The sequence below is a fragment of the Crotalus tigris genome, unplaced genomic scaffold (assembly GCF_016545835.1).
Source record: "Crotalus tigris isolate CLP2741 ecotype Arizona unplaced genomic scaffold, ASM1654583v1 scf7180000024374.3283719, whole genome shotgun sequence".
Lineage (NCBI taxonomy): Eukaryota > Metazoa > Chordata > Lepidosauria > Squamata > Viperidae > Crotalus > Crotalus tigris.
In genome coordinates, this window is record NW_024100544.1 from 689,409 (window position 1) to 711,284 (window position 21,876).

At 36.9% G+C, this 21,876-nt stretch overlaps 1 protein-coding gene across 7 annotated transcripts in view; it reads right to left on the reverse strand.

The window, feature by feature from the left end:
- MGAT5 (alpha-1,6-mannosylglycoprotein 6-beta-N-acetylglucosaminyltransferase) overlaps positions 1 to 21,876 on the reverse strand; it is a 136,554-nt gene that overhangs the window by 13,842 nt on the left and 100,836 nt on the right. For all 7 annotated transcript variants that reach the window (XM_039328217.1, XM_039328220.1, XM_039328222.1 and 4 more), the window contains 7 exons: positions 15,619 to 15,690; positions 14,695 to 14,862; positions 11,527 to 11,696; positions 9,973 to 10,107; positions 7,928 to 8,061; positions 7,132 to 7,265; positions 2,596 to 2,745 (listed from right to left, as the gene is read on the reverse strand). In XM_039328217.1, the coding sequence (XP_039184151.1) occupies positions 2,596 to 2,745; positions 7,132 to 7,265; positions 7,928 to 8,061; positions 9,973 to 10,107; positions 11,527 to 11,696; positions 14,695 to 14,862; positions 15,619 to 15,690 (963 nt within the window). The remainder of the gene's footprint in view (positions 1 to 2,595; positions 2,746 to 7,131; positions 7,266 to 7,927; positions 8,062 to 9,972; positions 10,108 to 11,526; positions 11,697 to 14,694; positions 14,863 to 15,618; positions 15,691 to 21,876) is intronic.

Genomic DNA, 21,876 nt, shown 5'->3' on the forward strand with positions numbered 1-21,876 from the left:
GTGTCAAACTGCTGACCCGTGGGCCAGTTGCATCATCATACGGAGGCCGCGCCCACCCCAGCTCCGGCAATGCAAAAAAAGTCACAATACATCATGACACATCACGTGACACAGCAAGTTTGACACCCGTGTCTTACACTCTGCTAATCAGAGAGGCAGAATATCAGTATATTTTTTTATTCTTAATGCATCTATTTTTTTAAAATGACCCAGGCCTTACTAGGGAAGGATAGGGATGGGTGGGAATATAATTTCTTGGAGGAGTTTTGGAGGCATCCAGATGACAAAATCACTCTGATCCACTCCCAGCTGAATGTCGTCTGGGCAAATCCCAAGGAGGCGACTGTCTTGCGGATTTATCTGCGGTAAGTTTACTCTGGGAGTTTTGAGGAAGTGAACAGGGTTCTCTGTAGCTTTGGCTCTGCTACTTTGGAGGGACCCAAAGGTTGGGTCAGGGTGGTGATAAATGCATATCTGAATGAAGGGGTGCTATTGGCCTCCCCGAAGAAGGCAGTGGTGTGCTTTCTTTTCAAGAAGCGATTGCTCCTGGATAACTTCTGACTGGCCTTCATCTACACAGGTTGATGAGTAAGTGGTGGGACAACGGCTGCAGAAGGACCTGGAATAAAAATATTACTGAACCTATTTCACTCAGGCTTCTGGCCCAGTGTGGTGTTAATATAGCACCAACTGCAATTGGTGAATGGTCTCTGTTGAGACCAGGATAGGGAGTGTATGGTCCTTCTATATTAGTTGTCCTTTCATCAAGCCTCAATAACGTCAACTACAGATAGGCCACAACTGAGCCCAAAATTTCTGTTGCTAAGTGAAACATTGGGTAAGTGAATTTTGCCCCGTTTTTATGACCTTTCTTGCCACAGTTGTTAACCGAATCACGGCAGCTGTTACTAAACCTGGTTGTTAAGTGAATCTGGATTCCCCATTGACTTTGTCTGTCAGACGGTCGCAAAAGGGGATCACCCAATGAGCCAAGGGCACCGCAACCGTCATAAATATGAGCCAGTTGCCAAGTGTTTGAATTTTGATCACATGACCATGGGGATGCTGCAACGGTCGTAAATGTGAAAAACAGTCATAAGTCACTTTTTAAAGTGCCGTTGTAACTTTGCACAGCTACTAAATGAACCGTTGTAAGTCGAGGACTACCTGTACGGTATCTTTCTGCCCCTGAAAGTTGAGAGTGAGGGGATACTGTTCTGAAGGAATTCTCCTCCTTTTAATTGGGTAGTTCCAGTGGTAGGATTCAAATATGTGAACAACTGGTTCTCTGTGTGGATGCTGCTTCCAGAAGTCCATTCTGGACCTGGGCAACAAAAAAATAGCTACTGGCTGAATCCCACCACTGGGTAGTTCCAGTCATTGATGTTAGAGAAAGAATGGCCCCTTAGGCTCCTCAGTTGCGGGGTGTCTCAAGGCCCTCCTTTCTTCTAGGCAACAACTATAAGAGCTAGGTGACAGCTCATTTGTCAACATGGCAACGGGTATCATCTGTTAGCTGATAATACTCAGCTTCAATTCCAACTCTGGAATCGATGCCTCTGGAATTGATAACCAATGATGCCAATAAAGTCTGGTCCAAGTGCCTAGAGGCTGTTTGGATTCTTTAAAGTCAAAACAAGGCATTTCAATGTTCTTAGCATACTTTTTTAAAAAAAGAGTTGTATTCATTTAAAAATACCAAGATTTCAGAAAGAAACTTACAACTTTCCTAAGCACAGAGTTAATTGTGAAGGCACCTGACTGAAAAGACAGTTGAATTGAATTGCAGCCTTGAGTATATATTTAGTATACTAGTACAGGGATCCCCAACCCCCGGTCCATGGACCAGTACCAGTCCGCGGCATATCAGCAACCAGTCTGCTCAAACAAGCAAAGCCCCACCCGCAAGATGCAGGCAAAACCATGTACCCTCTGATCCGCGAAAAAACGTCTCTCCACGGAACTGGTCCCTGGTGCCCAAAAGATTGGGGACCTCTGTACTACTACATTACCTGACAGAATGAAAAAATGAAATACAATGGGGTTATTATGGAATAGGGTTTTGGATCTGATTCCCCAAAGACGCTTCAGGATATAAAGGCCCACAAATTAACATCTATCTGCAGGACTTTAAAGCAACCACATTTACCACCACCCTCGCCCGCCCCCTCCCAAGATCACAAAGTATAGTTACAGAAAATAGCTATGTGATCCTGAGAAAAGTTGCTGGTCATTTAAAAAGTTGCAGACAGATGCTATGTTCACCCTTCTGTATATTACAAAGAATCTTTTTGGAACTGAACATATGATTTAGCCAAGGAGGACAGAGTTCCAAACAGGGAAGAGAAAAATATCGTATTTTCTGGCGTATACGACTCAGCGTATAAGACAACTCCTGACTTCGGAGACGATCTGCATGCTTAGAAAGTCGTCTTATACAATGGAAACTACCGTATTTTCTGGCGAATAAGACAACCCCCGACTTTGGAGACAATTTGCATGCTTTAGAAAGTCGTCTTATATGCCGGAAAATACGGTAATTTAAAATAAGTTAGATCATACCCATTTCAACTTCGAAAAAAAGAGCTAACTTACTTTTGTTCCTCTCAGCAAGAACTGTAAATCTCGGCCACTGAGAATCCCGTGGTTCTTAACATAGCTGGGCATATGGACAGCGCTGGTCCCGTGGACAGTTCCATGAACTTCTGTATAGGTATGAATGACATCCAAGTAAGACTTTTTATCCTAGAAAGAAAGAAAGAAAAATAAATGCAAATCAGGTAGAAGAATTAACATAGAGCAGCATCTGTGTGCAATTGTTTGTTAAATTTACCTGTAACAGGTAGTCCTCGACTTATAACCCTTCATTTAGTAATGTTCAAAGTTACAACGGCACTGAAAAAAGTGAGTTATGACAGTTTTTCAGACTTACGACCACTGCAGCATCTCCACTGGCAACAGTATCAAAATTCGTCCACTTGGTAACTGGCATCTATTTATGACAGCTGCAATTTCCTGGAGTCATGCAACCCCCTTTTGCAACCTTGTTACAAGTAAAATCAAGGGGCGCAGCCCCGGATTCACTTAACAACTGTGTTACTAACGTAACAACTGCAGTGATTCAACTTAACAACTGTGACAAGAAAGGTTGCAAAACTCACTTCGTAACTATCTTGATTAGCAATGGAAATTTTGGGCTCAATTGGGGTCGTAAGTCAAGGACCATATGTAGTCAAAAGGGACCAGAGAAGAAAGAACTGCTTTTTCAAAACTTGCCAAGTTAAATAAACATACGGTATTAATTTCATGTCATTCCCCAATATAATTCCAGATGGGGGATATTCCTGTTCAGCAAATTTACAACAAAGCTTTATTTAACTACTTAGCCTAGGAAAAAAAGTTGAGACATTTCAGATGACTCTTGAAGTCTAGGAAGAAGCACTATATTCTATGTAGAAGGCAACTCTTCTTCTAACATAGAGAAAAATGAAGCAAATTCTCTGTCCAGGTGGACCAGCTGGGGAAAAGTAACCACTGAACAAATGGAAGGATCATTGATAAAAATTAAGATTTCAAATCGTCTCATTATGTACCATGTATATATATCCTCAAGAGAGATCAGATTGATTATTCTTTCAAAGAATGTTAATGATAGGATTGTCAACGGAACAAAATAAACCATTTTAGTTTCATCATAACTTCTCTGAAAGTTATCATTCGTTTTTAAAATATTAAAATGCACTTTGTCTTATATCTGTACTTTGAGATGATAAAAGCTTTAGCTAAAACTTAAGATCCTTAAAGGAATTATGACAATAATAATTTTTTTCCATTCAGAGAAATGAAAATTTTGTTAGAATTAAGAAATTCCTATTCTTCATAACTGCACCATTGACATTACCTGAATCTTCTGGAGTACAATGGGCAAGTGCCCATATTTTATGTTTAAATGCCTCAAAAATAAAACAGATGTTAAGTATAAAATGATCCTTAATAATAAAAGGTATTATGACTTGGGAACAAAAATAAAATAATATAATTTTCAATCTTAGCAGCTAAAACTATGTCCTGTTATTTATTAAAAAATAAAAGTGTTCAGATTATATACAAGTAAGTATCAAAAGCAGGTCTTCACTAGAACAACAATACAATTTTGTCTACATTTTCCAGATTTGTTTTTGCGGGATCCTCTTTAAAAATCAATATACTTAATACTCAAATCCTTGACTATTTATATAAAAATCTACACTTTAATCTCCTTTTGGGCTATTTTATTTTTTACATAAGGAAGTTCTTAGGCATACTTTGTGCCGAGTTGCAAAATTCTGATTAATGGATGCTAGATAAATACTTTGTAGATTCAATATACCATAGTGTCCAGGTTTCATGTGAGGATACTGCAGAAGACAACAATTCCACACTTACAGAATACATTTCTGTACACTGTTCTGAAAATGTACAGAAGAAAACTGCAAACAGATAATTTTATTTCTAAACCATAAAGCAATTTTAGAGTTCATTATGTATGAATGCAGCAGAAGCTGAACATCATAATTATGGCATTCTCAGCATGTCCTCACAACATATCCAAAAATACCTACTGACCTAATGAAGCAATAGAACACAGACAAAGGAATAAATTAGTTGGGCTGATTATAACATAACGTTCTTCATTTGATAATTCACTCTCAGTCCAAACTTGATCATCCATCCGTAGTCTGCCTCATTTTCTAGTCTATTCCCATAAATTACAATTTTTCAATTCTGATGCAATTCATAGAAAAAAAAATGTGAATTAAGCTAAGATTGGTAAATAGAGTAAGACGAAAGAGCAGAGAATATATCACTTATTCACAAACTGATAACATAAATCACACTAGATTGCTTGTTTCTGAACGGTGCCATATTTGAGGTCCATCAAGGTTAAGTAAGCAACACTATGACTTAGTGAACCCCCCAAAAACTGAATGTGCTTAAGTTTGTTCAGTGAAGAATCAAATAAACCAAGGATTAAGGGAACATTAAGGAACTGGGGTCGTTTTTCACTACTGAAAGTTAAAAAAAATCCCAGGAACACAAGAAACTCTTTTGATACATGTTGATTAGAAACAGAGAATGAGCTAGCGTATTCATAGAACAAAGTGAAATATCCCTACTGCTTAGGTGCATGATATTTTAAAAAACAGTTGTCCAACACTAAACACACAGAACAGCAGTGATTAGATCTACAGAACAGCAATGCTTATATCTGCTTTGTCAATTTTCTTGAGAATTATAATAAACTTCCATTCACAAAAAACATCTTTGTTTATCACCATGTATGTAATTGTCATTATTTCAGGCTTTTTATTTCCACCTTTACTTAAAAATGCCTCTTTATAAAACCTGTTTGGTTGACCAGGGGCTAAAAGGGATTTTTAATTCTCTCTCTGAGGGCAATTTTAACAGAAAAATATAATCCTGAGAATTTGGAAAGGAGATAATTGGAAATTCTGCATCAGTAAGTTGCAAAATCAGAATGGATTAACAAAGGAATGGATGAAACTTTTCCTTGTATAGTTTTATCTTGTAAGCATGCTATGTTATTTATATGATTTACCTGGAAGTCAATTCTAAAAAAAAAACCAACAAACCAATCAGATCATTTTGTTTTTTTTCCCAAAGGAAAGAAGTTTAAAAGGTAAGTTAGGATTTTTGGGAGGAGAAAAGGGGACAAGAACTTTAAATCATAATCATAATCCATTCTAAAAGTAAGGATACCATTCCAAAGTTTAATCCACCTTTTGCCTAGAGAGACCTTAACACTCTTGTCAGCCTTCTGACTGAACTGGAATTGTCCAATACTGTAATTGTATGTCCTCAATTGCTCTATAATTATTCTTACAGAGAATAATTCTTACAGAGTAAGACATACATGTCTAATGCTTGGTGGAAGATTAAATAAACATTATAAATGGCAGAATGTGAATTAAAATAGTTTCCTAACATTTAATGCAGCAAGATGAATAGAAAGATAAATTAATTATAGCTCTTAATAACCTACTTTTCAAAACTTCATAAGGGCAATAGCTGAAGCCTAAATCCATTTCCGGCATTACTTTTCAAATCTGCTTATTTCTTTCCAGAGCAATACTACAGCTTCTGGAAAAATTATTTTCCAAGAAACACGCATGCATACCATTTTTCCACAAGTATCAACTGGATGAAATCTTGTGCAAACATTCTTATGATGTGTCATAATATAAATATGATGTATATATCTCCCTCCTATTTTTCATCTCTTTAGAAAAATGAAAACAACAGAACTGATTTAACAGAAGAATGTTTTGTTTTGTTTTTACATCAGATACCTAATGTGAAACTTTCCATACTGACAGAATTGGAAGGAAATTATAGAAACTGAACTACAGTGCATCTGGAGAATTGGTTAGGAAAGACTATTTTGCAAACTTTTAATAAAACCACGATTTTTTATGCTTTCCTCTTTGTTACAGAAATATGGTAGATTGATTTGGGGAGGAAAAACGAACAATTTTAAAACATCTAGCTATAAAATAAATAGTACCATCAACATTAAAGATGATTTTGTATTTCATTAATTCTAACAGTTACAAAAGTAAAATCAATAAATATGCTCTACAGAATACTGAGCTGATTAAACTATCTTAATATATTTTCCCAAAATGTAATAGGGAAAAATTAGATGACATTTGGGAAGAAACTGCTAAACAGACGGGACACTGACAGATGGACATATATGTATTAGAGCCAATGGTCAATCATCTCAAACAAGGAAGAAAACAAATATATAAAAAGAGATATAACTATATTTAAAGCATAATGTGACTTAGTATTTAATTTTTTTAGATATAAGCAACTGTAAATGTATGGGGTTTGCTTCCTTTTATATATGTATATGTTACATATACTTACTTATGCATATATTAACAGTATACTATAGTTTTAAATTCTGTGACTTGGTTTTGGACCATAAGTAAATAAATATAAAAATATTTTAGATACAAGAGCCAGTTTGGACAGAAAGCTCTTAAAAAGTATTAACAAATTAAAAGTCTTCAGCTTTGTGTTTTATGCTCAACCAAAACAAATTTGCTTAGTCTGGCAACTCACCTTCCAGAAGTTATCAACTTTTCCATAAACAAGTGATTGATCCTGCCTTTTAATGACATTGAAGTGTTTGATGTCACTGGAATTCAGATACTGCTCCACAACAAACCCAAGGAAACTGTTATCTGGAGTGTGAGCTGCAAATTAAACAATAAAAGTGTATTAGTGCATCATTCACTGTAACACTTGCAAAAAAAGGGGACAATTTACAGCCTGTAAATGTCTGGAAGATGCACTGACACAAATCCAAATATGAATTAGTTTTAACTCCTGAGCTACATCTTCAACAGGAAATACTTGTAACCTTCTTGATCATTCTCTGTTTTTTCTCTTATACATAAAGGATTTTTTTTCTTTCTTGTATTACATTTATTTTAAAGTTATAAGAAACTAATCTAACATTATTTAAAGCAACTTCTTCTGGAAAAGAATACCAGGACAAAATGTCAAGCTCCTTATTCTATAAGTTGCACAAGTTGCACTTGTTCAAATCTCTGAAAAAATTGCTGTACTGGTGCCATAAGTAATTCCTCTAGAGTCTCCAACTACTGTGGAACTTCAGGAGCAGAAAGAACATCTGAATCAAGCAACAATGCATGAGTTGAAGACACTGTTAAGAAACACATGGAGCTAAATCAAACTTGCTTTTTATTTCTGCAAATATTTCAGAAACCAACTCTTCAGAACCGAGTTGATTATTATAGGAGACCCCATTTACTTTAAAAACATATTTTCCCACTTTTTAAAATTGCTAGGATTATCCTGACACTGAGTTATTTTATTGACAAGAGTAACTTACGAAACATTGTATAAAACTGCTGCGGATTAAGGTTCCACTTCCCCCATGGTGTTTTGTGGCCTTTAGATTGGGCATAGTGAACATGGTTAAATTCTGGTTCAGTCCCAAAGGAATCCAGCACCCGTAACATACACCTAGGAGGGAAAATAAAGCACAATCATAACAGAACGTATTAGAAACAGTACACTATAAAAAAGAAAAGCAATGTAATTTGTGTTGGCACAATGCAGAAAAGCACTGTGCGAACAGCAAGGTGCTTGAACAAAATTGCAGGCACTTGTGTTCTCTTAAGCCCCTTCTCCATTTGTGCCTTTTCCCCAGCCCGGCAGAGTTGCCAATAAAGCTGCAACCTTGCCACAAGTGTGGGAAGAGACATGTGTTCTGGAGCTCTGCAGCCGCCAGCAGAGTACAGTAGCCAGAAGGTATTTTTTCCTCAGAAGGAACGAATGGTCCAAAAGAGAAGGAAAGAAGTGCAGGTAGACCTTGACTTATGACCACAATTGAACCCAAAATTTCCCCTGCTAAGTTAAGACAGTTGTTTTGCTCCGCTTTACGACGTTTCTTGCCACAGTTTTTAAGTGAAACACTGCAGTTCTTAAGTTAGTAACACGACCGTTATTTATTTTATTTATTTATTTATGTGACTTATATACCGCTTTAAGTGCAAGCACTCTCTAAGCGGTGTACACCAGTAAGCAATGTATATATATATTTACATTGCCCCCAACAATCTGGGTCCTCATTTTACCTACCCCGCTTCCCCATTGACTTTGCTTGTCCGAAGGTTGCCAAAGGGGATCACACGACCCCAGGGCTCTACAACCAGCATAAATATATGCCAATAACCCAGCATCCGAATTTTGATCACATGACCACAGAGATGCCGCAATGGTCCTAAGTGTGAAAAAACATGCATAGGTCACTTTTTTCAGTGCCACTGTAACTTTGATTGGTCACTAAATGAATGGTTGGACTACTTATAAAGAGAATTGTTTTGTAAAGGACAAATACTTAACTGATAATGAACCCAGGAAGCCCAATGGAAGCCCTTCAGTAAAATATAACTCCAATTTCCAAAATTTTCAGCTAATGAGAGCAGCAAATATGCTGGTTGGGAACTTTAGAATTTGTGGACTCAACATTCCCAATGAGTGCTTAGTGAAAGAAGACTGTTTTTATCCATTACGAGAATAAGATAAATGAGAAATCAGATAAACCAACACAGATACTCAACTTGTGGCTTATGCTTTAAAAAACTCTGTCCACTGCTTTTCATAAAAAATAATTTTAAGCAATAGACCTAGGTTTCACCCGAGTATCTGTAAAGGAAGCAGCTTCACAGAATAAAGCCATCTGTGTAGCTGAATATTCGAATCACAGCGACGCTTTTGTGTGCAAACAGCTGCTCATCCATAAAGATTCCTTATTTAAGCTCAGCAAATATACATCAAGCACTGAGCCAGGTATGTACATAGAAGCTTTCTTGTCTGTTCGGTCTCAAAATGCTCTGTGTGAAAGCTGCTTGTGGGGGGGGGGGGGAGAGAGAGCGCGCGCGCGAGAGAGAGACAGAGACATGAAAATGTCAGAATCAAGAGTAAGCATGGAAAGAAATAAAAAGTTACAATTAATACTGGAGGTCCTCGACTTATAACTACAATCAAGCTCAAAATTTCTGTTGCTAAGCAAGACAGTTGCCCCATTTTATGACCTTTCTTGCCACAGTTTTTACGTGAATGACTACAGTTGTTAAGTTAGTAACACGGTTGTTAAGTGAATCTGGCTTCCCCATTGACTTGCTTGTCAGAAGGCCACAAAAGGCAGTTGCGTGACCCTGAGACACTGCAACCATCATAAGTACATGCCAGTTGCCAAGCACCTGAATTCTGATCACTTGACCAAGGGGATCCTGCAATGGTTGTTAAGTGTGAAAAAACGATCATAAGTCATTTTTTTTCAGTGCCATTGTGACTTTGATCACTAAACGAATGGCTGTAAGCTGAGGACTACCTGTAGAGAGAATTCTTTTGTAAAGGACAAATACTTACTGATAATGAATCCAGGATGGCCCAAGAGTTTTCTTAAACTGAGTGAGTCCCACAATGTCGATATAAATAAGCTCCACCACTTTATCCCCCAGTGTAGGACAGCCAGATCTGTTACCAACTACCTTCTTCATAATCCTGGCCATAAAGAAAAAGAGGAAAATTTAAGGAAAATTCTTTTTACAGGCAGAATAATTGACAAAACGGAGAAGTAAAGGCAAGATTCTTGAGAAGGAGCACTACATCTGAAGTTAAGAAAGTTTCAGACATTTTCCTGAGGAAGTAGTCTAAACCACAAAATTATCTGTTCTAAAACTGTAATGATTGATATAAAAAAATAAGACTTTCATACAAAAATGTACAAGAGAGAAATAACCTTTCATAATATGATAAGCAAAACACTCTGCTGGTACAACTCATTAGAGTTGTTGTTTACATTTCATATATCCTGGCTTTACTACTTTTGTAAATAACTCAAGGTGGCGATTATATCCCTGTGAGATGAGTTGAGCCAAGAGAAAGTGGTTAGGCCTGACTAGTCACTCAGCCGGCTTCCATGCCTCTGGCAGGACTAAAACTCATAATCTCCTTGCTGCTTGCCTACCTCCTTACGCCCTAGACCAAACTTTTTGTTATACAAAAACGAATGTCAATAGGTGTTTAATTTTTCAAGTCAGCATTGCAGACATTTGCTTTTATTACTCTTTCTATATCATCAAAGCAGGGCAGATTCTAGTGACAGCTACGGTCTTGTTTTGTAGGAAAGCAGGATATAACGCCTTTTGGGTTTGCTTTAATAGAGTGTGAATAGCTCAACAGTTCTGTAATAGTCATTGATTTGTTGCTATTCAGTCCCTAAGTCATGCTTGATTCTTCACAACTCCAAGGATCACAGCATACCAGACATGTCTTCCACCGTCTCCCAGAGTTTGCCCCAGTTCATGTTCATTGCCTTGATGACACCATCTAACAGTGGCATCCCCTTTTCTTTTTTACCTTCAATAATAGTCATTGATGTGACATAACAATTTTCTTCTATTAAACAGGTCCTACTGTGAAACAGGGCAATGCAACAAAATCTGCGTTCTCAAAGCCTTTCCAGTGCAATATTCTAAATCAGTTAAATTTAGAAATTATGGATAATATGCAAGCAGACTGTCAAAATAGATCAAAATTGTAGTAAAAGTAGTATTTTCACCCAAATTACAGCCAGTTTATCCCTAACAAGTTTCTTATTAAGAAATAAAGTTCGTTTAAGAAAGAAAAGCAACCAATTAAGCCCATTTAGTTTTTCTGCAGATGTCTAACACACCTGTAATGATAGGGAATAAAGCTGCATAGTCTGAATAATCTAGTATTCATTTAATCAAAACTCAGGAGGAAGCAAGTACAAAGTACACAAAATACACATATTTAGCTTATGAAACTAATTTTATCACTGTTTAGGGAATGTTATCATTTTCATTTTCCCCTTCACAAATTTACAGCTGTACAATGAATACTCTGAGAAGAATGGTGTTGCTGCTACACTTTTAAAGTGGATTATAATCTCCTTACTCCTTGAGTTCTGCCAGGGAAGCTGAAATCCTTATGTCGTGGCCCAGTAAATAGAGAGATGTAATTAAATCACTCCACTGGACTAGTTCGCCAAGTGGACCACCACTGAAGGCATTTTCTGCAATCTTGAATCCAGATTCTTTTGTGAGGAGTCCCAGATGAACAAGGACCTGCGAAAGGAAGAGAGACAATGAGGAACAAATTCAGCACCACCTGTTGACAATTTCTAGTATGAATTTCCTTACTTTAATATGCATATAGATAATTTAATGACTCTACCCTAGATCTTTGGCCAGTGACAAAACCATATATATTTTTCTTCAATTCTACCACAGGCAGTCCTCAACCATTTGTTTAGTGACTGTTCAAAGTTACAATTGGCATGGAAAAAAGTGACTTATCCCCATTTTTCCCATGACTATTGCAGTGTCCCCATGGTCACACAATCAAAATTCGGACGCTTGACAACTGATTCATACTTATGACCGTGGCAGTGCCCCAGAGTCAGGTGATCTCACCGTTCGTGATCCTCTGACAAGCAGTCAATGGGGAAGACAGTTTCACTTAACAACTGGGTTACTAACTTAACAACTGCAGTGATTCACTTAACAGCTGTGGCAAGAAAGGTAGTAAAATGGGACAAATTCCACAATCACTGTCTTGCTTTGCAACATAAATTTTGAGGTCAATTTTGGTTGTACGTTGAGGACTACCTGTACAAAAGGACTATCGTTAATATTTTATATGTTTAGTTTTCATTATTACTTTTCATCTTAAACATTACCCTGTGACATCACACACAGGATCCAATTTCCCAACCATTTTCCCAAATGTTGTTCTACAACTATGTTGGCTGAAAACATTAAAGATTATAGCTCCATATTTATGAATGAATATATAAATTCATTCATTCATTATTAGGTGCACTTCAATCAATCAATCAAATGTAAGTGTTTCACAAGGAAAGCAAAGAACATAAAACACTTCCCCTCCCCTTTCATTCAATCATGTTTAATCCTTGGAAACTGTCTGGACAAGTCCCTGCAGTTTTCTTGGCAAGATTTTTTTTTTAGTTTTGCTGTTGCTTCCTTCTTATGTCTCAGAGAAAATGACTGGTCAAGATAGCCAGCTAGCTTCGTGCATAAGGTGGACTAGAACTCACGGTCTCCTGGTTTTAGCCTGATGCCTTAACCACTACATTAAACTGGTACTCTTAAATAATATGACTATGAATATGTAACTATCATAATATAAATTTAAAAAGTGGTCCAATCATCTGGACTATTCATCAGCCTTCATAAAAAATTAGCATCATCCACATTTTAGTTTTTCACACCCATTCAATCCTGGAATGCCCATTCAAATAATCATTTCTGGCAGTTTTATTAATGAAGGTGCTTCTTATTTATTCTTCATATTTCTAAGGATATCCAGTTCTGCAGCAGAAAAGCTTTCGCCAGAAATATGTTTTCTCCAAATCAGTTCTTTCTGCTCCTCAAGGTGGTTGATTCTCTACTGACTCAAACTGGGCAGGCTAATTTTAATTGAAGCTAATGATCTCATGGAGACCTAGGTCTTATGGCATGTAAAACCTAAGTAAGTTATTGCCCCCACCTTTAATTGCATCCAGAAACAACTGGTAACCAATTCAGTTCCTGCAGTACAGGCTTTACAAGTGAACACTTCAACACTGTCAGTACACAAACTGCTATATTCTGTACTGGTTAAAGTTTGTGGGTGGTCTTCAAAGACAGTTCCATGTTGATAAAATTACAATAATCAGCACCCATACACACATACAGACAAAACCACCAGGAAAATTCAGAGCTGTAATTAACCAGACAACCCATAATCCACTGGGTCTTCATCTCAGAGATATTTCCTCATATAAACAATGGAGCAGAATGGCCGCATGTAGGCAACAAAAGCAGTGAGAATGGGAACAACTTCCAGTTTTCTGCCAGCTTCCCCATGGAGTTTGCCTGTGGAAAGCTGGCAGGGAACATCACAAATCTTCCTTCCTTCCTTCCTTCCTTCCTTCCTTCCTTCCTTCCTTCCTTCCTTCCTTCCTTCCTTCCTTCCTTCCTTCCTTCCTTCCTTCCTTCCTTCCTCCCTCCCTCCCTCCCTCCCCCCCCCCTCCCTCCCTCCACCATGGATCAGAAAAAGTGGTATCAGCCACGAAAGGTGTGTGAGAGAGGCCACATTGGTTGGGGTGGATATGTGAGGATGGTGCAGAGGTCAGGTGCACAAGAGGTGCCTTGCGGTCTATGGAGGATCTGCAGGGGGCAGCATGGTGCATTAGATTGCAAGACAGATGTCACCTGGGCTGGGGAGAGTGCATGGGGTACAGCATGGGGTAGAAAGAGTCTTGCACAAGAAGGGCCACACAGGTCAGGGAAGGCTCCTGAAAGATGTTGAGGTGAGTTGGGTGCCCAACTCTGAAGGCAACATGAGGATGCTGAGGTGCCATGTGGCTCTGGGAGGGTGTGCAGGAGGCAGCACAGGTTAGGAAGGATGTGTGAAGGGGGGAGCAGGGAGCACAAGAGGTGCAGCTTGGATCAGAATAATTGCATGGGAGGTGGCTGGGGTCAAAGAGGACGCAGAGGGGAGCAATGTGGGCAAGAAAAGGTATGTTGAGGTTCCTTCCTCCCTCCCTGTTCCTTCCTCCTCACCCTTCCCTTCCCAGCAAGCAGGGAAATAGCTGCTGATGGGTGGGAAAGAGAGGGAAGGATTGTGCGAGTGTCCATCTTAAAGGTATCAGGAAATGGGAAAAATGAGGTCACATGACCGTAGTGTGATAGGGCCACTGAAATGGCAACAGCCCACAGAACTGAAGCAGCAACTACCTTCTCAAATTTCAGTCCCTTAGGTGCAATGGGTCCCAACTTTCTGTAAGTTAGACAAAGTTATACCCTATGATGCAGCATTTCGCCTAATTGGAGGCTACAAAGTATCAAACAGACACAAGAGTTTTAGCAGTATCTAAGCCGACCGGGAGCCTGTGGCACTGAGTTATTGCCAAGAAAACAACATAAACCACCCGCCCATCTCATCAACAGAACCAGAGCTCCAGTCACGGGGACTTCCCTTTTCCTTTCCTTCCCTGAAGTTTCAATGTGCTTTTCAAATTTAAACAATGTAGAAATATATTTTGTGTAGTGAGCTCACTTTTTTCTGTTTTCTCTTCTCCAAGTTTTGCTTCTCAGCAAGTGATTTTATTGCTTCTATCCAAGTGTCAGCCATCCTTTTTATTCGCAGCACCATCCATCGGAATTCTTCATGTCTCGACATTATTTTGTACAGCAAATCAAAATTGGTTCTGATTTCAGCCTTCAACTAAATAATACATTTAAAAAATGTAAGGTAAAAAGTAAGGTAAAATCAAAATTTCCTACGTGTATTTGTGAAGGAGAAAGGTTGCTGTTTCATTTTCATTAAATTAAAGGGACATATAGATGTTTCAAAATTCAAAAGTATAAAGCAGACGTTAACACTAAAACAAATAGAAATTAATGTTAAAAAATATTTGCAATATTCGTGGGTGTCAGAAAATCTACCTGGATTCCTAAATGAAATGTGAAATCTTTCAACATTTCACATGAGAATACCAAGATATATAAGATCTTTCTGAAATGTAGCAATGGCACTTGGGGACACAAAGTTGCTGATCCTTGAAAAATCCTGATTTATCTTATTTGGCTCCCTTACTTATCAAAATTCTAATGAAGATATGCTACATCCAAACACAGTTCACTGATTACCACCAAATAAAGATTCTGAACTTAAATCTCAAATACCTTTTGCAAATTCAGTAAATCCAGTCATCACAAAATGAGCCATGAACCATTTCCTGAGTGGTTATTTTTTTTTAACTTTTTCACTCAAAACTTATTTCCCACATACTATTTTCAAGCAGAGTAAGGGGGGGAGGGGGGATGATAGGGTAGACTATTAACAGAATACCAGATGTTAGGGTGGACTAACTCTCTGTATTAATATCTATACTATTTTTCTTAGTGGAAACATTGAGAAATCTATTTTACAAAAACTAAAACAATTCCAAAGCCAATTTTAAATGTGAGTAAGACTTACCGTTGTCTTCTGATCCATTTCTTCATTGGGATTTTTTGTTCTCCAGGGTAAACGAGGACACCAATTTTCAACCTGCAAAAAAGTTAGGTTCAGTTTCAGAATCCAGTAAAATGACCAACAGTGTAGTTTGTCGATGCAATTCCATCCGCATTTAATAGCACATATAACAGAACAGCTAAAGTATAGCAGGTGACAAAAATGTTTTTAGCAAGATAGCAAAAACAGCAATGAAGTTCAGAAGATACAGGGAATGGCTTCACTTCTAAAGGTTTCCTTCTATCCTTCAATAAACTGGTTATCTTTTAGTAGGAGTGCATATAAGCAGGGCTTTTTTTGTCATAGAATGCACCGGAACAGAGTTCCGGCTCCTTTTTTCGATGGATTTTCCAGAGCTGCGTTCTTTTCCTATTGTTTCCTTTCCTATCCTTATTTGTTTTTGAAAATGTCCTGATGGCAGTACGGTGTGTGTGGGGTCCCCTCCGGCGCTGTCTGCCTCCTTTAGGAGGAGCCATGAGGCGCCAGAGCATCACAGCCAGAGCGTGACTTGATTGGCTGAGAGACACATAAACATGGAGGCCATCTTTCACAAGAGGGTGAGTGAGCCTTTTGCCTTCCTTTACAGAAGGTGGGGATTGAAGTTAAAAAGAGGCGAAATGAGAGGAAAGAAAAGCGGCTGGCGTGGAAGTGAAACTTTGCTGTTTCAGTTACTTGGGTAGTTCAAAGGCTGGGATGTCTACAAAAATCTCTTTTTAGTCTTTTTTATACTTTACATTCAAACTGCAGAGGGGAAGAATAAGAATAAAGCCAAGGTCTTGTGATTTGGAGGTGTTATTATTAATAAAATATATATTAATTATGTATTGGTCAGATGTAAAAGTAGACCTACAGTATGAGGTTTAATCAGATCTATTTATTAAATTGGGTTTAACTTAAGGATACATTAAAAATAATCTGTTCATTGAAAAAGTTTCAACTTTAATTTGTTTCAAGTCAATATCCACATTAAACTCCAAATGTAATTTTTTCCACCTTGTCTGACAACTTCTTAAAAATAATTCAATCTTTTACAAGCAACCAAATTTTGTTTTATTGGGCCAATTTCATTCCACATAGAAAGCTGGCATTCCCACTCATTAAACTAAATGGGTAGGCCAGTGGTAAATGTCCCAAAAGATGCCTTCTTGTAATTTAAAGCCACACAGTGCATGGTAACATTAATAACATTAATTTACCTTGAACAAAATCCTAGTCTTTTAGACTAAAAATGGAAGGATTTTGTTTTTCAACTACAAAGGTAAACCTAGTAGGATAGTGTGTGTGTGAGTTCCAGCACCTTTTTTTTTTTAACAACAACAACAAAAAAAGCATTGCATAAAGGAACATAAAAACAATTGTTCTCAAGACGTGTGTGAGTTCCGGCACCTTTTTGTTTTTTAAAAAGCATTACATAAAGGAACATAAAAACAATTGTTCTCAAGACCTGGAAAGACTCCTATCAAAATATTCACTTAGCCTGGAAGACAGAACAGATCAGCATTCCCAGATCAGTTGCTCTTTAAATATTAGTGTGTGGTGCAGGGGAAGCTCTAAATTCCCAGCCAAAATATCCAATAGCCCCAAATTGGGGAAGTTCATTCCAGGCCACTATACGTTTTAGAAATGAAGATATGATACTCATCACAAAATGCATCACAGATAGATTTTTGCCTGGCAGGCTAAACTGGAGCCAATTAAACAATATAAGCACCCAATTAAACAGTATCATATAAGCACCCAGGAAATTCTGGTAAGGAATTTTATTGAAAGAAAAGCAAGGAAGCCCTTATGAAAAAAATTCCAGTGACTTGCATGCATCTAATATACATTCTATAACAAGTGACAGCAAAGTTCCATTTTCCCATTCTTTGTGCTGCCTGAATTTTGCAGTAGGCTGACTTGCCCCCTATTTTGGGAGGGGCAGCTTGTTTTTAATCTTTATCATGTTACAATAACAGGTAGATGTGATATTGGGTTAACTTCTTTGAGCACATGAGAACTCACCCTCATGTAATTGCTTTGGGGCTGAGTATTCAAATTCAAAAACTGGCTGCTGGCTTTGTTATCAAATAATGTCTAAAACGCTATCCACAAAATGAAACTATACACCAAGACCTAAGGACTTCCAAATATATATCCAAACATAAATTGCTTATTATGCAGTAAGAAATCATTAGAAGAGAATCTAATTCCTGATAGAACAACCAACGAACTATTGGGAAATAAATCTCATATTTAAACGATGTTCTTGTTCACTATCAATGTTCACCTTCTGAATATTCACATGCTGGAGGAAGACACACAGTTTTAGGGCTATGTGAAAAAGCCCATTCAAAAGATGGTTTAGAACTGGAAAGGCTCAGTGATGTGATATTGTATATTGTCCTTCCTTCCATTCAATTATTTCAATATTTGGGTTTGCTTTCAGTCATAAAATACTTGAATTCAAAAGAAAAAGAGAAAAAGTGACATATAAGAGGAAGAAGTGTGTGTGTGAGAGAATAATGAATATTCATTCTGCCTGTGGTCGTTTGAGTCTTTAAAAGGCCTTGTGCAAAAATTATTTCAGCTTATTTCAATATAAATTGCCATGCAGACCAATATTAATATCACATATTTCTTTACTGGACTGTGGTTTTATTCTTAGGGAAAAAATAAAAGTAATTTCCTTTGGTCCTTTTATCTCGATATTAAAAAAAATCAGAAAATAATACATTCAAAATTAAAAACCAAAGAAGTAGGTGAATATATATGCTGAAAATGGGTAAACCAATTTTGCTAACTGGAAATAAAGTACAGGGATGGCAGAGTGCTGAAATGGAAGATATCTAACTATCCATGGACGGCTGTGGGAAAATTAAAGAAAACCACTCCAGATTAAATGAAGGATTACTTCACATTCACATGCTTTTTACTTCTGTTTTTTTTTTTTTTTTTAAGAAAAAGGTTTTGCTTATCAAGCACACCCTTGGATTGAGCAGTGTCTGCACTGTTAATGTTCCACAAAGATTGAACAAAGGAAAATGTTCTTACATGTAAAAAATGATAGCTAAAATGTTTTGGAGATTAAGTCCACAAGCAATGGAAAACTAAGAAACATTGGGAAGGAACTGATCTGGTAATTTGGAACAAAGCCAGTATTAAAATTTCTCATATAACATTACTTTGTGGATAATATCTAAATCCTACATATTTTATTAGAATTAATTAATCATCAATATTGTCCAGTTAGATAGAGCTATTTCCATGATTGAACAAATAGAGCAAAAAAAAATCTCCATTAAGGATGATTGTTGATCAATTGCAACAGCATGTTTGCTTTTGAATTGTTCAAATTTAAATAATTATTTCTCAAGAAAGAATATTCAGTTATTAAAATGTTATAATGGGATTGTGCTTACTTGCACAGATCCAACTCCTTGAGTCATATAGAACTGATGTAGATAAACTGCATGTACAACCTTCACACCAAATCATTATCCAGCTCTTCTATGTCTTAGAGCAGGGGTTCCCAACCTCCGGTCTGTGGACCAGTACCGGGCTGCAGCATACCAGCAACCCGTCCACACAACAAGCAAAGCCCCATCCGTGGGATGCAGGCAACACGCAAAACTACGCACCCTCTGGTCCGCAGAAAAACCTCTCTCCATGGAATCGGTCCCTGGTGCCCAAAAGGTTGGGGACCTCTGTCTTAGAGACACTAAGTAGGCACAGCATCAGCACAGAAGAGATATAATCAAGTTAATGTTACAATTAAATACTGTTTGTTTTCAATAAGTTAAATGAAAAGCTACAGGAGATCAGCACAACATCCCTATCTTTGGAGGATTTCCACTAGTGATGAAGTTAAAAAATAAATATTAATATTAGATTTTTTTCCCTTTAATAACTAATTTCTTACTATTAAAATTTCTAGTTTGATTCGTTTCTAATTCTCCCAAACTACTATAAATATAACCACAATAGTTAGCATTCAGTTCCAGCCATATCATAAACTGTTAATTCTCCATCACTGTCCATTTTAGCAAATAGTCATATAAAATGTCAATTCCAAGTGACTTACATCAGCCAGGCTAATTCATATATTCACATTGTTGTATTGTATATAAGAACTTCCTTTCGCGCTTGCATTCACTAATGCCATAGATGCTTGTCAGCAAATGAAAGGTAGGATTAAGTATGTTTGCTGAATAATTTGTAGTTAATATCATGATGGCATTTCTTTGTTTCCCATAGCGGAAGTGCCAACTTTTACCAGGTGACCCAGTCTGATCTTTGAACAACAAGGAAATGTACTAGCCCTTCGTAATTCAAGAGATGGCTTTTAGCCAGAACATCAGTCTAGCTAGTACTGTAGGTTTCAAAAAGAAAAGAAAAAAAATAGGCAGCCTTTCAAAATTGTTAGTTCTTATTCATAACCACACTAGCAGTGAAGCACAAAGCTCTGCTAAAAAAAGAAAAGAAAAGCTAAATTTTACAAGAAAGATTATAAAAACCTTATGCCCCAATGGGATTAAATGCCCCATATATTTATATACACACATATATATCTAAGCCTTACTGGAAATAACATGATTTTCACAAAGTTTAAGTATGAAATGGCACGTTGGGCCTATACGTCCTAAATGGATGGATGAGAATATATACTAAAATATTTATTCATCTATTAAAATAATGTAGTACAAATAAATGTGTACTTTCTTCTTACAAAAACTATATCTTGGAAGGGTATCTACATATTTTTAAAATTCCAAATAAGCCAAGCAGCTCAACAGCATAATGCCAGAAGGCAGCACCTGAACAAATGAAATAGTACGGCTTGATATGAGTTTTGTAATGGACCTACGAAATTAATGCACTTAATTTAATTTAATTTAGTCACTTAGAAGCATATCTGTACGTGGCAATGTGAAAAACATGAGGGATTATTTTATCATGCTTAGTGCATAAAATAATACAAAGAATTTTAAAGATTAATATTAATCTGAAACCAGAACTTTTCTTGCTGGGATTAATGGACAGATAATTGTAATAGGTTATGGGAGATTGTAACTATAAAGCCACTCCTTTATATCTTTTTTTCCTTTCTCTTTCTTTTTTTGTCTTTATTCCTTGTTTACTTTTAACTTTCCTTTCCTTTTTCTTTACATTTGTATTGATTCTGTTAAAACTTCTTTAATAAAAATTAATTTGGAAAAGAACTGCATCCATACATAATGTTGAACTAGGTTTCTAGCATTTTCTGTGAACTTACTCTATCTGATAGGAAGCTAACATCCAATAAAAGATACACACGACAGAGTGTGCAGCATGACAATTTAATTGGCCTTTTCTCTCCAGCTTCTAGTTAGTTTTATTCTATCAGAGCTTATGGTAAAGTAGGCTACACGTCAAACAAGTAATAGTTTGTAACACTAACTAATTATTTGACCATTTTTATTATTATCTGTTACTATTACAATTGTTAATGCACCAATAACCAAAGTTCTCAATGTGGACTATCAATCTATTAAAATAAAAATCCAAACAATAATACCACATATTATAAAACATAAAAGTGATTATTGTATATTGTTTGGACATTTAAAATAAAATCTATCTGTAAAAATTACAAAAATACCTAGAGAAGAACACCTGGCATGACTTCAAAATCACATTAATATGGGCATTATTTATGATATCCTACAGCAAATAGAATAGTCCTCAGCTTATGACAACTGAGCCCCAAATTTTTGTTGCTAAGTTTGTTAAGTGAATTTTGCTCCATTTTATGACAACTACAGTTGTTAAATTAGTAATATGGTTGTTAAGTGAATCTGGTTTTCCCATTGACTTTCCTTGCCAGAAGATCCCAAAAGGTGATCACATGAACCCGGGACACTAAAATGGTGATAAATGTGATTCAGTTCCCAAGCTTCTGAATTTTGATCATGCGACCATGAGGATGCTGCAAGTGTTGTTAAGTGTGAAAAATGGTCATAAGTCACTTTTTCAGTGCTGTTGTAACTTTGAACGGTCACTAAATGAACTGTTGTAAGTTGAGGACTCCCTGTTCCCAACAAGTGTAGTCTGACAATTATGAGTGTTCCCCCCCTATGTACTCACACATCTAATTTTACTTTTAATGCAAATGCCCAGAGGTAGGGCTTCAAGGATGACCATTGTGTCCAGGCAAATATAGGCAGAGATATTCCTGGAGATTAACTTTATTTAAGCTCCTTT